The sequence below is a fragment of the Microchirus variegatus genome, assembly GCF_963457635.1.
Source record: "Microchirus variegatus genome assembly, chromosome: 5".
Lineage (NCBI taxonomy): Eukaryota > Metazoa > Chordata > Actinopteri > Pleuronectiformes > Soleidae > Microchirus > Microchirus variegatus.
Window position 1 is genome coordinate 11,075,337 of NC_139806.1, and position 17,136 is coordinate 11,092,472.

The window sequence follows — 17,136 nt, forward strand, 5'->3', positions numbered from 1 at the left end:
GGAGCAGTAGAACACAGAAGATAAAAGCAACAGATGAGAGAGAGTCAGTGGGCCATGTCTCTGAAGAGAGCCCATAATCATGTGTGGTGAGTGGGCTGAGTCATAGACGTTCAAAGACAATGGATTCATAAGGCAAATTGGCACTCAATACGCTAAAGTGGGAGCCGTGACTAAAAACAGTCATCTGACCTGGAACAGCAGCCAACTGTAGTCTACGGGAGCTCAAAGGGAGACACTACAAAAGCCTACTCAGACGTTATTGTTCTCTCCAGGGCACAGGACTAAGAAGAGAACAACGTTTTTTCTTTACAAAGTTCACTCAAGTTCAATTCGATTCAAAATGAAAATGTAATCCAACTCTTTTTTTTAGGTTCTGCTGATCTGAAAGTTCTGCTCTTGTAAAAAAAACCCCACAAAACTACAAAGAAATAATTCATAAAACGAGGGGAAAAAAGGTGAACATGATCAATTCTTTTTTGTTAATGTTTTTTTTGGGCGCGTCTCACCTGTCGGGATCAGCCTGTGTGATGTCGATGCGGGGCAAGGAGGCGATGGGCAGACTTGTGGGTCTGGTCCGGGTCACTGGATTCTCTTCGGGTGAGAGTGACCTGCCCCTGTCCCTGTCCCTGTCCCTCTCTGCTTGTCGCCATGACAACGGAGGCAGCTGCAGATTGCCAGAAAAGCGCCTGTGGACTCGGCACACCTCCACTCCGAGGGTGTTGGATGTGGTAAACATGGGAGCCTCTTTATTCTCCTGTGGGGGGGGGGGGGGGATGACAATCGGGTTAGAACAGTTATTCCCCCTAAATAGGCCACCTTCAATACAACAAAAAAGAGTTAGGTCTATGGAATCCATCTATCGATAAAGCAAGTTGTGTGTCTGTGACGGGCATATCTCGCCGACCATTAGTCAGATCGCCCTAAGATTTTGGATATGGGTTGAGCATGGCCCGATGGTGTGCATCCTTGATTTTCAAGTTTTTCAGATTTAATTTTAATTTTCGCTGATTTATCACGCTACACAGGGCAGCGCGCGTCTGACGGCTATTTTGCAGCTAATTTGGTGAACCTGTTTCCAAAGGTAAGCTAGCGAAACTACGATTAGCATTAGCGTAGGGCTAACAATACAAACACAGTGACAACAGTGACAAAACAGCTAGCTATGCTAATGCTAATCGAAAATGTAATGCGTTGTGCCTAATAAGGTTGCACAGTGATTGTATTAGCCTTTACCTTGCCTACCATAACATAAAGAGTTAACAGACAAATTTTGTGTCTCTGGTAGTTTCAGGTTTACGACTGTGAAAACGCAGCATTAGCAACAGGGAGATGAGGACATAGGTGCTTTTCCTCAGTTTTTCCTCAATAAGCACCCCTACATAAAAAAGTAACCCATCGTACAACTCAAAATGGGATAAAATTCTGAGCGAACACTTGCTCCTTTTATCCATATATTAAATTGCAATTTACCCCGTCGAAAATGGCCAAAAGAATAATCAGAATAAATGCTTTCTTTCTTCTTCATGGTTTTACTGCAGATCAAAGACAAGACCAAACTGAACATTGCCCTGTATTAGAGCTGCAACTAACCATTATTTTCATAATCAATTACTCTGTCAACTATTTTCGTGATAAAACGAATTGTTTGGTCCATAAAATGTCAGAAAATGCTAAAAAAAATATTGATCAGTGTTCGTCAAACCCAGAAATGACGATATTCTTGAATGTCTTGTTTTGTCCACAAACCAAAATGATTCAGTTCTGAAAAATTTCTTTAATAACCGATTAATCGTTTCAGCTCGACCCTGTATATTTCCATCATTTAACATATTTCCCATCTCGAATATTACCACATTTTGCATTTTATTCTTTATGCAAACAAACATGGCTTTGGATCAAAGCCCGTTTCAGGCCCCTCCGACACCTGAGCTGCCAGCGGACATACTCATGAACCTTGTGCGGAGCACAAACTGAATGTTTAATGTCGTCTGTCTCGAGTGTGACGGTTCCAGGTCGGAGCTCCGGCTGCTCCTCTGCTGTAATGACTGGCAGTAAAACAAGAGCAGAGCACCCGAGGAAAGCCATTCAACATACATCAACCTCCACTTTATGTTCACCGCATGCAAGCGTTAATGAAACGCGCTGACAGGTCTAAAATGAACACGGGGAGGTTTATGGGGGCAAATTGAGGAATTCCTAGAATGCAGTGGAGTGGAAAGTGTTTGTCTCTTATAAAACGTGTGTGACGCAGGGAACTGGACAGAGGAGCCGAATGTGAGAGGAAGTGGTCGAGTGATATTGAAATTTGGATCTTTTTATTCATTTGCTGAAAAAAAGCCAAACAAAGTGGGAAGTATCAGCTGAAGATCCAAGTTTTAATCAAGCGATTAGACACCCACTGATGAGACGGAACACTAATGACGATAAGAAGACAATCAACATTGCATCTCCTGTTCAGAATACAAGCGTCAAAGACAGACAGCAGAGAGGAAACGTAAATAACTGAGAGCCTACACAGTCAAAACAAGTAAATCTAAGAAAGTGTCTGAATGAGACAGCGAGGACGGATCGAACAGAGACTGTGAAATCACAGATATGAAGTCTGCCTTCCCTGGTTAGTCGACACAACACTGTCGACTCCTCTGCTCCTTCTAAGAAATGCAATTTGTCTGATTTACTGTCTCTGTCTCCGTTTAAAGACACTTTCTCCCTCTCGCGGGCGAAAATGAAATCCGGGCAACGCACAACTCTGTTCCCGGGGACACTCTTGTCAACACGGCACAGTGCTGCTGCCGTTTCACTGCCAAAATGAATTATCATTACCACTGTGTATCAATCGCATGGCCGTCGTGTCACCGTAGCTCCTCATCGATCCTTTGTTCGTGGTCCAAAAGAGTTGTTCGTCTCCATGTATTACCCCACAAGTAGGATAAAGATGTTCTTCGTTTAAGAATTCAAACATTGGTACATTTAGAAGCCTGGGGTGCATCATATGTGCCGGGTGACTTGGTCATAAAAGGACAGAAACTGAGATGAAAGGAATCATAGTCCAGTGTCAAAACACAGGAACGTGTGAGTGTTTCCTCGATGAAGATGAAAGGTTCTTCTTGGCTGCTCGGGATTCAACAGCTCCCATGTTCCCTGGAAAACTTCCAAAGAGCATTTCTGAAGATGATGGAAATGAGACGCAGGCGTGATGCTCCATCATCGTGGATGTGGTTCCCGAGCTACTTTGCTGGAGAGACGTGGGGTGCATAAAGTTCGGTCCGGTTACTGCTTGCAGCTTTAATTTACACTACCGTTCAAAAGTTTGGGGTCACCTATACCATTTTTTGGGTGTTTTCCATTAAAAGTCACACTTTTATTCATCAAAAGAGTTGCAAAATGAATAGAAAATATAGTCAAACCACTGACAAGATTAGAAATAATGATTTTTCTTTCGTCAAAGAACCAGCAAAACTGTTTTCAGCATCATTGTACAAGGGTTTTCAAGGGTTTTCTAATCATCCAATAGTCTTCTAACGCCATTAGCAAACACAATGTACCATTAGAACACTGGAGAGATGGTTGCTGGAAATGTGCCTCTATACACCTATGTACATATTCCATTAAAACCAGACTTTTGCAGCTAGAATATTCGTTTACCACATTAACAATGTATAGAGTGTGTTTCTGATTCATTTAATGTTATATTCATTGGAAAAAAAGTGCTTTTCCTTCAAAAATAAGGACATTTCTAAGTGACCCCAAACTTTTGAACAGTGTATGTATTTTGTTTTCATAAATATTTGAAATTGTATTTAACAAACGAGTGGCAGCACAGCAGAATAAGCCTTTCAGGTACTTTTACTTATTTACTAGGATATTTATTCCAAAATGAAACTTCTACTGGCTTTGCTGTCACCAAAATCACTTTTAATAATCACCGGCCATGAAACTGAATTACACTGCGGAAATAGAGGTCGGCCTAAAACTTCCTGGAAAGCTTGTCCAGGATGTCGCTCGGCCTTGTGCTCTCCTGTTTGACGTCAGAGTGAATGATGTGTCCTGCCTGCCCAGTCATAAACGGTGGTGGTGGTGTAGAGGAGGAACAGATGGGCCTCTCTGTCAGATCTCTCTGTCCTTCGTCCATGTTTCCATTCACTCTGTGGCCTGAATGTGTCCGGGTGTGATCCGTCTTTTTCTGACACGTCTTAAACCTCCACACGACAGTATTCAAGTCTCATCTCAACTCTCTCTCATGCAAATCCTTCAATCCTGGCTCTGTTCCATCAAACTCATCTCTGTGTGCTCTGTGAACAGGACACTAATCTGTTTATGAGTCACCAACCAACACACACCAACACACTGACTGCACCTTGCTGCCTCAGTGTCGCCTCCCATTGTCTCTTTATTATTGAGGGGGGGGGGGCAACGACGACAGAGAGGACAAAATGTGACTTGGAGAAACTGTGAACTGCAGAATGAGGCTGTGAAAGTATGAGACAAGTGGCAGAATAACAGCGATAGTGGACATGTAATGGACTGTATGAAAGGAAATCTACAGGGTTGCACCGAAAGGATGTTTGGAAAAATCAATACTTACATCAGCCAGTGTAACCCCCTGTGTGCTCCTGCTTTTCTTCATCCTGAGAGATGCTCCGCTAGACACTCTCTCTCACACACACACACACACACACACACTGATACACGTACACACCCCCGCAGACACACACTCTTCGTCTCTGATGCGCTCTCCAAAAAAAAAAAAAAACAGATCTCCGGCTTCTCCAGCACTGGACAGCCTCGGCAGTCAGTCTGCACATGGGGGAAACAGAGAGCAGAAATGGGGGAAGGGGTGGGGGGGTGAACATCATGTCTGTAATTCCCACTTACATTATTGAAGAAGTCTACACGGCACCACATTACACACTGAATTACACAAAAGGAGCAGCCATTACATGAACTGTCAGGGGGGAATATGTGTCTTACCAGACACAAGTTTGCACAAGTACAGTAGACGCTTGCACTATAAACTCATGAGAGGAAATAAAAGTGCAAATACCAGTGGTAGCAGCTTGGGGCATAGATATTCAATTTTGATTAAAGGTCCCATATTATGCAAAATCAACTTTTTAATTGATTTTAATACTTATATTTGGGACTTCGGAGGTCCTACCAAGGTGCCAAAGTGTGAAAAAAGATGACTCACTCATGTTTTTGTGGTCAGATAAAACACTAAATGTTGACTTTCGCGCTCACTGGGACGTCACAAGATGCTAAATTACTGGAATTGTTGTCTCGCGGAGCTCCGCTTTGTCCGTAAAAACACTGGAAAAACCGGAAGTCCGCGAAAAGTTCTATTCTTGGCTCCACAGTGCAGCACAGAGTTCTACACAAACTTCCAGCTTCAGAGGATTTATCTGTCCAGTGGATACATGTTATATATGACGGCAATGTGCCTGCTAGAGCCTGTAAATGATCACTTTTCCAAATGCTAACTGCTGTTAGATCCAAGTAGCCTCTGTGGTTGATGTCATTTCCTGTCCCTTAAGTGTCCTAATGTTCATTAGGATACCTGTGAATTTTAAATCACAGCAAACAGGCGTTATTGATCCACTATTGCCTTCATGGTTACGTTCAAATGTGTTATTTTGTGACTTCAGAGTTTGACATTCTTTGTTCAGATTAACTGCCGTGACACAAACTGACCACACGAGGCAGCAGTAGAGCAGCAGCCCCTTGGTCCCCGTCAGCTAAAAACAGTGATTTTCTCTATGGACTTTGGTGTGGGGAGTTTTTATCTGCAATTTCGACCTAAATATCCAATCCAACCCAACTTTATTAAGTTTAAAAACAACAACACAATTTGTCGTAAATGCGCTGTGTATGGTGCTCCTTCAACCCTGTCATGCATTAACTCATCACACACAATTATTGGAGTTAGGTGGTACAGTGTATGACACAGAATGAGCCTGAAGGTATTTCAGTCTACTCTCTGTCTGTCTGTTAAGCCTGCCTTGAATACACATGAGTGACTAATCTATGTGACAGAAGCCAATCAATATATTCCATTTCACCACCGACTCCCCCAACAACCCCACTTGACAGGCACAACGTGTCCCTGTGTTAAAGTCAGTGTAGGACAACCGGCTGGTGTTGTTGATGCTCTCGGCTGCAGCCAACGACAGAAATCCACCACATCTCTCTTTGTGGCTTTCAAAACAAAACAACATATTTCCTGAGTTATAATGAAATGGTGAAATGGCAACAGACCAAGTAGAGACCGAGTGTTTCGAGCATCTTTAGGATCACCCTCGAGCTGCCGGGCCAAATCCCAGCAGCTCAATAATGCATGAGGTTGCACAGATGTGTCCACAGCACGATTCCAACTGTTTATACTTCATTATGCAAGGTAAACTCTCTGCTTTGCTTCACTCATGTGAATCGGCTGGAGGGCGATCGCGAATCGTGAGTGTGCAACTCCTTTGCTGGATCAACACTTATAATAAATAACTATTAAAATGACTGCTGTTTAAAGTACAATCATCATAACACTGTAAAAAAACAATTTAATGTAATTATTATCAACAATTCTGTCACAGCGTCCTTAAATGGCTGTCCGAAAGTCCCGTGTCCTTCCACAGAAGTAATTATTGTCAGATGAATAGACCCCAGAGAACCAATAACTACAGATGGTTATGGGGGTTATGGGAAATATTTAAGATTAAGATTTTTTTTTTTTTTTACCAAAATGGTTGGAATGGAATGGTGCAGATTTGCTCATACTCAAAAGGCGAGAGTTCGAGCCTAATTTGAGGTGGAATGCAGCATTTAATTTGTTTATTTTAAGCTCATTCTGAATCTGTGGTGAATGGTATCTCCATGGACGGTGAAATGACAACACTCAACCAAAGCCTGGATATTTGTATCTAAACTGCTGTGGCATTTCCCGTGATGGAAATGGTTAATAACAGTGACTAATAACAGTATGGTTTTTAAACTTTCCATTGGATTAACACGTATATTTTTGCACATTTCAGAGTTGGTTGCACTCCTTGGATTTTTAGTTAGGGCGTATGTGGTTCACGTTGCATGATTTTAATTATCCATTCTGTTGCCTTCTATTCTCATCTTTATTAGACAGTTAACGGTTTGCTTATAAAATTGTGAAAATACATATTTGTATTTGAATTTAGATTTACTAGTGCACTTCCTATGGGCACTGCACAGCCCTGTTCAGAACGCTCTGTTTAGTAGTATCTCTGGGAGCTAACAGCAGTTAGCATTTGGAAAAGTGATCATTTGCAGGCTCTAGCAGGCACATTGCCGTCATATATAACATGTATCCACTGGACAGATAAATCCTCTGAGGCTGGAAGTTTGTGTAGGACTCTGTGCCGCACTGTGGAGCCAAGAATAGAACTTTTCGCGGACTTCACGGACTTCCGGTTTTCGGACTGATTGCGCTAGTGTGTTCTGACGGCGCCCCTGCCTGGTGTATCGTGATAAATCAGCAAAATTAAAATTATTAAAAAAATCGTGAAAATCAAGGATGCACACCATCGGGCCATGCTCAACCCATATCCAAAAACCAAAAACTTGCTTTATAGATAGATAATTATGAGAAACCAGGAAAAGAGACTAAAATCCTTTTATTGACTTGGTTAATAGTATGAACATATGTAGCACAAAGTCTGTCTATAATGGGAGTCTGAATTTTGTACTACATTCTTAGAAATAAGGGTTCCAAAAGGGTCCTTCTACATGAGGTTCTACCTGGAACCACCAATTGCTTCCAGAAGAAAGGGTTTTTCAAGGGTTCTTGGTAACACTAATGGTTCCAGTAAGAACCATTTCGATCCAGATGACCCTTTAAAACCTCTTTTCTGAATAAAGGGTTTTAAAACGGTTCTTGGTGGAACCCTCCAAAAGGGTTCCGGGTGGAACCTTTATAAAAATGGTTCTCCTATGAGGACAAGCCGAAGAACCTTATATGGTTCTACTCAGCACTTTTATTTCTAAGAGTGTAGGTACAGTATATTCATGATAGAGCGTTTAGTCTTGTTTTGATTAATTCTCAGTGTTAACTGAGATTTCTTCTGGGAGGGCACAGCAGTAATAGTAGTAAGCACAGCACTGAATAAGCTTTTAATGTCTCCAAGTGGATGAAAAAAAACTACTAAGAGATTCAATGTGTGTTACTTGTTTTCTTGTAAGGTGTGTTCCCTGCTATCAGCACATTAGTGAGGAGGGCACAGCTCTGTCATTATATCCGGATGCAATGAGCCAATGAGCCTGTGAAGAGTGTCCAAACCTAAACCCCCGAGACATCATTTCAAAGAACGCCACTGGACAGAATACACTGGGGTGCACTGGTGTCTCCACTTTGGCAGGCTGCTGCCACCACTTCTCAGAGAAACAAGTGACCTCTCGTTCTCGTAAAACCCAGCAACAGGCCATCCCCCACGGAGGCTGCTGCTGGTACCACTACAAATAATTGGACGTTGATGTGAAGCGGGCACCAGAATGTGCAGTCATGAGGCAGCACTCAAGATGCTGATTGCAAAAGATTGGACGGAAACACTGGGGAATATTGTGCAACGTGTATCATCACTGCAACATGAGGGCAGAACAAAGCGGTGCAACCAATCCACAGACTTTGTTTTAAAGCAAAAATGTCATATATTTACTCAGTGCACTCTGAAATATTATTACTGTAAATATTTTGTGTTGAGCTCTGGGAACCACTGTTTTCCAGCCTCTTGAAGCCAGATATGGTCAAAAACAACGACTGTGTATAAAAATGGATGTTGTCTTTTTGTTCTCAAATGTGAAGCCTGGGAAGTAGGACAGACGAAAATGACGGCCAACAGGGGGCGAGACTTCACTGGTTACACACATTCTCACTTGATTTATAAAATAAGAAGACATTTTCCAGAGGAGTCCAAGGTGTCAATGGTTAGTTTCAGGTCTTTAGTAGAGCATGATGCAAATTTTGGAAATGATGTTCCCATTTAGATGAAAATGAGACAACAAATCACGGCACATACGCTACTGTTCAAAAGTTTGGGGTCATATATAAAAAATGTTGGTGTTTCCATTGAAAGTCACACTTTTAATCATCAAAATAGTTGCAAAATGAATAGAAAATATAATCAAGACATTGACAAGATTAGAAATAATTATGTTTATTCTAAATAATAACTTAACTAATAACTAACTAATTGCACAAGGGTTTTCAAAGGTTTTCTAATCATCCAATAGCCTTCTAGCGCCATTAGCAAACACAGTTCACCATTAGAACACTGTAAATGGGCCTCTATACACTTATGTACATATTCCATTAAAAACCAGACGTTTGCAGCTACAATAGTTGTTTACCACATTAACAATGTATAGAGTGTAATTCTTATTTATTTAATGTTATATTCATTGAAAAAAAGTGATTTTCCTTCAAAAATAAGGACATTTCTAAGTGACCCCAAGAGTGAATCTACACAGTGTATGTTCAAAGCCTATGATCAGATGAATCCATCATTTATCCAAGTGGTTCGAGTTACCATGGTTTTTTTTTCATGTGGAGTTTTGTTTTCCACTGATCCAAGACATCTGAGACGTTTATTGAACACAGTTCAATGGACAGAATGTGCCCTTACATCGTGATATTATCTCATCAGCTCCACAAACGCCACCCCACGGGCAGGATTAAGATGTTCTAACTTACAATGCAAGCAACTGATGTTTGCACACGGGTATTTCGCATAAATGACGTTAGCAAAGCCTGCACTGCCGACTATCTGACCACAACACACAATCCATGCCATATGTTACCTACTATCAATGGGGGTCTATAGAGGGTGATAGTGTAGGGATATCAAGAACTAATGTTTTCAAGTGCAATATTATGTTCAAGTACCATAATATGTTACTTGAACATAATATTGCATATATTATAGTAGTATCACGGCTTTACAACAGTCACTCACAAGTCAGATTCTGTTAAATGAAGAACCATTGAGTAAAATACTTATATACAAATGCTCTGCAGCGACTCAGACTGAACGTACCAAGCTTTCAATCAAGTGAACACTGGTCACAAGGCATGACAGCTGTTGACTGAACAGTGGCAGATCCTGTTTGACAGTTAGACCCACCCTTATTTAATAAATCTGAACGCCACACCTACTTTATTCACACCTCAGTAACCACAGCGTGTGTACCCAAAGCATGTCGACTGAGGACATATCTATGGCGCACACACATTAAAAACACCTTCAAGTCACCGATGATCAGTAATCTGTAATCTGTCAATTTAGTGGAGTCCAAAAAAGTCCCCATTTTCAGTGCCTATCACCACTAAAATTCAACTTTTTGCACCACTTTCTGAACTGCTCACTCACTCTGCACCAAAGTCCATAAAGAATGACTATGTGATTTTAAATCACAGCATAAAAGTCAGTGAGCTCATATGTTATGTGTTATTTTGAGACTTTATTATTTGAAATTATTTGTTCAGATTATCCTTAGTGACACGATCTTACCCAATGAGGCAGAAGTAGACCAGTAGCTAAAATCACTGATATTTTACAACTAGTCTGCTTTAATTTTGGATTTTATATGCTCCCTTATAAACCTTTCCCTAATGCTTCTAAATGTTAGATTAAAATTAAATTGTGCCGTTTAACTCATACCCCAAAGCCATTTTATCTCCGTGAAACAAAGGGGAAATGAACATGTAGGCTGTCAGCGTAGATGACTCGTCACAAGCAACTCACAGCGAGGTCAAACAGTGGAAACTGCATTTGCGTTTAGTGCAGCCAAGCAGATTCCTGCAGGACTGAGCTCTTCGGACGATTGGGGACAGAGGAGTTTGTTGAGGAGGGAACAGAAACAACACGCCAATGTGTGGCAGCAGAAAGACAACGTCACTCTGTGGAGGTCACATGCAGGGCGCTCACTGTTCGGCAATCCACGGACGGACACACACACACAGGCCTGACCTCTGTGAGCCTGCAGCCACTGGACCACATGGTCACAAGATCATTCCAGGATAGTTCTTTCTTTAAATCATGCGTTTATCATATTGTAAAAAAGAGAGTCAACAAGTGGTGGATTAATTTCCTTTTTTGACAAGATTCCTGTCAAGCCAATAAAGAGAAGAGAAAGAAATTAGAAGTAGTTACTTTTCTAACAGTTGAGCCAAGCTATAGCTCAACAACACTGTTTTAAATGAACTTCTGTATGTGAACTAGGAGGGAATCCATTTATTGAATGAAATGTGTCCGCCTCTGCTGTGCTAGGTAGTGATATATCACTTTTCAGTTTCCCGGGTTGACCGATTAAGTCAGACGACAACAGCCGTAGTTGGCAGCTAGTCATTGGTGTGTCAAGCTCCATTTCTGTCTTCCCTTACCATCAGTTCAACTTAAAAGAACTTTAAAGAAGAATTCTTTAAGCTGACAGAGCATAAATTCACTCCTTTCATCCATCGATTTGGGATTTCCCCATGTTTTTCTCACACTTGTCCTCTCTGAACAGCAGGGGTCTCAAATTCAAATGACCTTGGGGGTCACCGAGCATCTCGTCTGGCCAGTAGGGGGCCAGTCAAGTAAAAAAAACTAACTTTTTTGGAACCATTCAGAAGGGCTGGGCAGTATGTGCTTAAAATGATATCACAATATTCTATTAGCAGTAGTAAAATATGATAGATATTTCACAGAATTTCAAAATAAAAGTGTCTGTGTTCATGTGGAATTTATGCAGTAGTAATTCAACTCAGATGTTTTTGTGGATTTTACATAAACTGTTCAATATGTAGATTCTGAAACACAATCACTCTTTGTTTTCCTCTTTTTAAATCAAGGCCACTGTATTCAAACTCGCACACATTCAAATTAAACCACTGTACACAAAACTAGACGCCACGGAAATCACATTTGAAAAGCTGTACTCGACATGTTTCGTTGACGTTCTTTACACATAAAAGCCTGGTTATAATCTCACAATCATTCATTTCTATATCTGAAAAAAGGTCAAGTGGTACAATTGCACATATAAGCAGTACCTTGTGTTCAGATCAGTGCCCTGTGTTTAAGGTTTACGGTAAATGTTCTCCATAATTCATAGAAAACTGATCTGCTCTGCTTAGAAACCAACGATGAAATGTCATACATCACTTTGTCAGCAAAAAAAATGCACACCAAACACACTCCAAGGTAAGAAATGTACTCACAAATGAAGCCGTGTAGCTCCTCGAGTCAGTGGTTGAGAGGAGGAGCGGGAATTCACATCAGCACTCTGTCAGCCTAAGAAACAAGACACTGGGTTACAATTACGTAAATGTCACAGAATAGCACATATGAGGTGAAATAAAATGCTGACTGGTGGACTGTAATGTGGTCAGTCGAAACTATACGTTTGACCTTAAATCGGCAACAAAGACCCCAAACAACAATCGAGTCTTTAGTGAACATGAAGCTATTTATCTGAAAAACACGGAATGCACCATCTCCACAAGATAAGATACCACTTTATCCTCCACATCAGGGTCCATCACAGGTCCACAACCATAGACAATCAACCACCCACTCTCACTATCACACCTATGGTCAATTTTAGAGTGTCCAATTTACCTAATCCCCATACTGCATGTTTTTGAACTGAAGAAAGAAACCAAAAGATAAAATATTAACTTCTATGCACCGATGCAAGGAGGACACCGACTTGGCAAAGAACAAGGAACAGAGCTGAATATGCTGAGATTTACTTTGGGAGTGACCAGGATGGACAGGATTAGCAATGAGCGTATTCGAGGAACAGCTCAGGCTGAACAGATTGGAAATAAACGATTATATTGGACAAAGGATGTTGGAGATAAAGTTGGAGGAAAGGGCTGGAGGAAATGAGGCCAACAGAGAAGGTTCATGGATGTTTTGAAGGAGCACATGAAGACAGTTGGTGGAACAGAAGAGGACATAAAGAATAGGGCAAGATGGAGGGAAGGTGATCTGCTGTGGTGACCCCTAAAGAAAGAAGCAGAAAAAGAAGAAGATATGAAATCTTTGCAATTGTGTTGTATGAAATTTAGATTTCTGTCCTATTTAACAAAGTCTGTCCTTTCTGAATGCTGTGATTATATTTCAAATAATATGTCCAATATCACCTTTTTTGTTGTTTTATAATCATGTGTCTTATACTCTACATTTATCCCTTTTTGTTGCTACTTAATGTTCTGTTGCTTGTTACTTCATGGTGGCGGCAGCTACGTGCAAATTCTTACTGATACGGTGCATGTCTTTCCATGTTTGCATGCTCTTACTAATGAAACAAATTAATGCTGTATGTTGTTGATGTCCTGCTGCTTCATGTGACTTTGTTTTGTCGCTAAGTTTGTGTTGGAGCCTCACGGTTGTCGTGCCATTTTAGCTCCAGTATCATTTATGTTAACATGGTACAAAGCAGACTTTATTAACGTTACAACCAAATCTAATTACCCGCGATTCCTTGATTTACACACACACACACAATTCTTCTTTTTTTTTCCCCCCATCCACCTCTGCTCCCAGGATGACAAACACTGACCCAGTGTGACAGTAAATGTCCTGCGCAGACACAGCATGTATTCATCTGCTGGAAGCAGAACATCAGTGGAGTAACCTCATCATCACGAAAGCCAATAAGCAGCCAGTAAATGAATCATCAGTCTACTAGCCAGAGTCCTTTTAACAAAAACCTAGTTGTACTATGTGCCCGCTTGTTTCAGGACTGACGTGGAGAATAAAGGACAGTGACCACTTGAGTTCACACCACATGACCGGCTACACAACACTCAACAAATCATGGACCGCCTCCAACAATAACCCCATCAGTAGCCTTGATTGCATACCCTAACCCCCCAACCCTAACCCCTCCAACAATAACACCATCAGTAGGCTCGATTGCATACCCTAACCCCCCAACCCTAACCTAACCCACCAACCCCAACCCTAACCCAACCATAACCCCTCCAACAATAACACCATCAGTAGGCTCGATAACATACCCTAACCCCGCAACCCTAACCCAACCCTAACCCTAACACCCAACCCTAACCGAACCCATGGTAAACTGGACTTGCGTAAACATTTTACATACATTTTTAAGATTTTGGGGGGGTTTACTAACAGTGTAGAAGGAAGTCAATATGTCCTACTGTGAAAGGCATCTCTCCAACAGTCATGCTGATCTGTTTAAGGAATTTGAACAGGGAAAGGTCAGCAAATGTCATTTAGCTAAGCTAACGGATTACAACACGCACATAAATATAAAAGCAAATCATAAAGTTGTGATTCAGTTTATGACAAGAAATGGTTTTTTTTACCAAATCAAATAATGGAGAAGATAACTGTTTAATTTGACTTTTGAATATTTATATAGCCAAGTTTACCTTGTACCAATGCGGAACACTGCATACAATATAAATACTTTTCCAAGGTAATATCTTTGATCCAATTGTTGACAGTGATTTTACTGTTATTGTAAAATGAAATAAAAACTAACTTATTGTAAGAAAGAATATAGTGAGTTATTGTGTTATGAGATTAATTTTCTCCTCAACTGTTGAACTACATGTTAAAATGTCAATTGATATGCACACACTTGTGGTAACAAGAAACTTCGGCATGTATATTGAAGCTATCGTTTTTGGTTCACAACAACACGGTGTACAATATGATAGCATTGTACTGTCAAGTGTCCTTCCTCTGTGAGAATACAGTACGTACAGCTCGAGAAGCGGTTTACAGATCATGGAGAAGGATGGGAACATAATATTCTAGGGACATACACTGAAAAACATCCTCAAACTCCATCCTTTGTACCATTGAGGACATTTTCATTCTGCACAAAAGAATTCTGCCGTCTCATTTTCAAGGAGGTCCTGGTCTGACGAGCAGATGTGGACATGTTCTCTTCATTATGGTAGAAGTGACGTGAGGGGAGACATGCAGATGGTGAGAACACTGACCATGTGACGTGACCAGACAGAGGTTAACCTCAGGGATGTGACCAATACACACACACACACATGCTGGTTTTGCATTCTTTATGTGGACACTCATATACCTAATACATTCCCTAACCCCTTACCCTAACCTTAACCATTACAACCAAGTGCCTAACTAGAACCTAACCCTAATTCTAACCCCAACCATAACCCTAAAACCAGGTCATAACCCTCAAAAAGCTAAAGCTAAAGTTGTGTGGTCCAGCCAAATTATCCTCCAAGGTCAAAATGTCCTCACAAAGATCTCCCAATGTTGATGATTTCTATTCAGGTACGTTTGATAAGCGTGACAGATTTACGGCCGAGTACAGTACCCGAACGAGCATTTAAGTAACGTGACTTTGGAGCTGTGCAGCTGCTCCAGCGTCATCATGAACTGCTGCTCTGACCCTAAACAATCTACAGCGCAGTTTGGGTCGAAGCGAGAATAAACCGATCCCGACAGGCTTCCCTTTTTTTTTTGTATGCGGTCCAAACCCGAGTCCATTGAAGTGAGTATAAGATGTAATGCGTTTGCTTGACACCCTGCAACGTCACTGATCACTTTCCCTGATTTGGTGAAACTGAGAAGATTGGACTTATTTTTCACCACCTGATAAGAGTGAGAAGAACAAGAAAAAATATATCATTCTGTACCAACACCAGAGTCAGGAAGGTACTGGTGCTGGTGCTAAAATGTGAACACACAATGTCGTCTTATTTGGCAAACAAGGACGACTTCTGTGACACTGGAACAGTGTTGTAACAGTGGACGACTGAGTTTCTTCATAAATTACCTCACACGGCGTAGCAGATGTCACAACTGTCGCGCCTTTATTTTAACTTATTTTGAAAGCTTCAAGACAAACAACCACTAAAACTGAGATGATTGATATAACACTGTCAAATGGCCCCCATGTAAGCGTGGATACAAAAAAAGGTCACTTACTATCGAGTCTGTATTGACTCAAATGAGACAAAGTGAGAACGTTAAGTCGATTTATCCAACTGGATAAATGAATGAACCTAACTAGAGCTATTTATCTTCTGTGGGTCTTGGTCAACCTCATCATGAGGGCTCAGAGGGCACTTCTAAACACACACTGATTTATTGTGTCGCATTTAACACTCGCTTTACAGACTAAGCCCCGCAGCTCTCTACCACAACAGTGTGTTAATGTGAGTAAACAAAGCCGTTCAATATCACTTTCCACACATTTGCACTCGGTCACCAACACACGTCTTGGGATGGTTTGACCTTTAAAAACGAAAACACCTGAACGATTTCTCCTCAGGGATGACCTGATACTCGGTAACAGTACAATATATGTCAGGATCAGATATCAGGAGAAGAAGAACACAACATCAGATGTAATCTGAAAACCCTACATATCACAGAACTGCCTATATAAGCACCAATGTGTTATTGACAGCTTAGTAGTTGAACCCTTAAAGGTACGCACCATGAAAAAAGCAAAGGAAAAATTATTCCTTTGCATTTTTTATTATTTTATTTACTTATGATAACAATAACGACAATCAATATATATATATATTTTATTTATTTTTTTAATTAGACCCTACAGTATTTCAGATACAGACCTCTACCAAACGGTTGAGACGTCTGTTCATAATAAAACTGGTTTGCATAATTCATAAAGTATAACATTCAGAACAAGTGACATTAAGTGTTAGTGAGTTCAGCTTGATGCATTTTTCAATGAGATATAGAGACTATAGTGAAGTGTGGTCGACCAAATGGTTGAATAGTACCTTAAAGGGTTAAAATACATACTGTAAAATGACTAATATTCTAGGTTGTTGTATGAAGATTGGTATTTTAGTATCAACAATAATATTATTTCAACTTGTTTGACCTCATTCATGTGTATAGGCAGCACATCATCATCATCATCATCATTATCATTATTATAAATAAGACGTGTTTCAAACTACAGCCACAAAGCCTGGAGACAAAAGTGGACAGTCAAAGAGGAGAGGATGAGCACATCCTGATGATAGGAGGAGAAGAAAAAGAAGAATGGATCAAAGATCTTTCAGTAAATCGTTCGTTTCCTCCTAAAATAGCTTCTGCGCGTCTCAAATAACTGACAACCACCGGGACATCAGAT

At 40.8% G+C, this 17,136-nt stretch overlaps 1 protein-coding gene across 1 annotated transcript in view; it reads right to left on the reverse strand.

The window, feature by feature from the left end:
* The window catches only part of LOC310927116 (3',5'-cyclic-AMP phosphodiesterase 4B-like), a gene marked incomplete at its 5' end in the record, with an annotated part of 37,134 nt that extends 32,507 nt beyond the window's left edge, over nt 1-4,627 (reverse strand). The window contains 2 exons of the mRNA XM_083889383.1: nt 507-754; nt 4,586-4,627. Coding sequence (XP_083745509.1) covers nt 507-754; nt 4,586-4,627 — 290 coding nt within the window. The remainder of the gene's footprint in view (nt 1-506; nt 755-4,585) is intronic.
* Nucleotides 4,628-17,136: the final 12,509 nt, after the last annotated feature.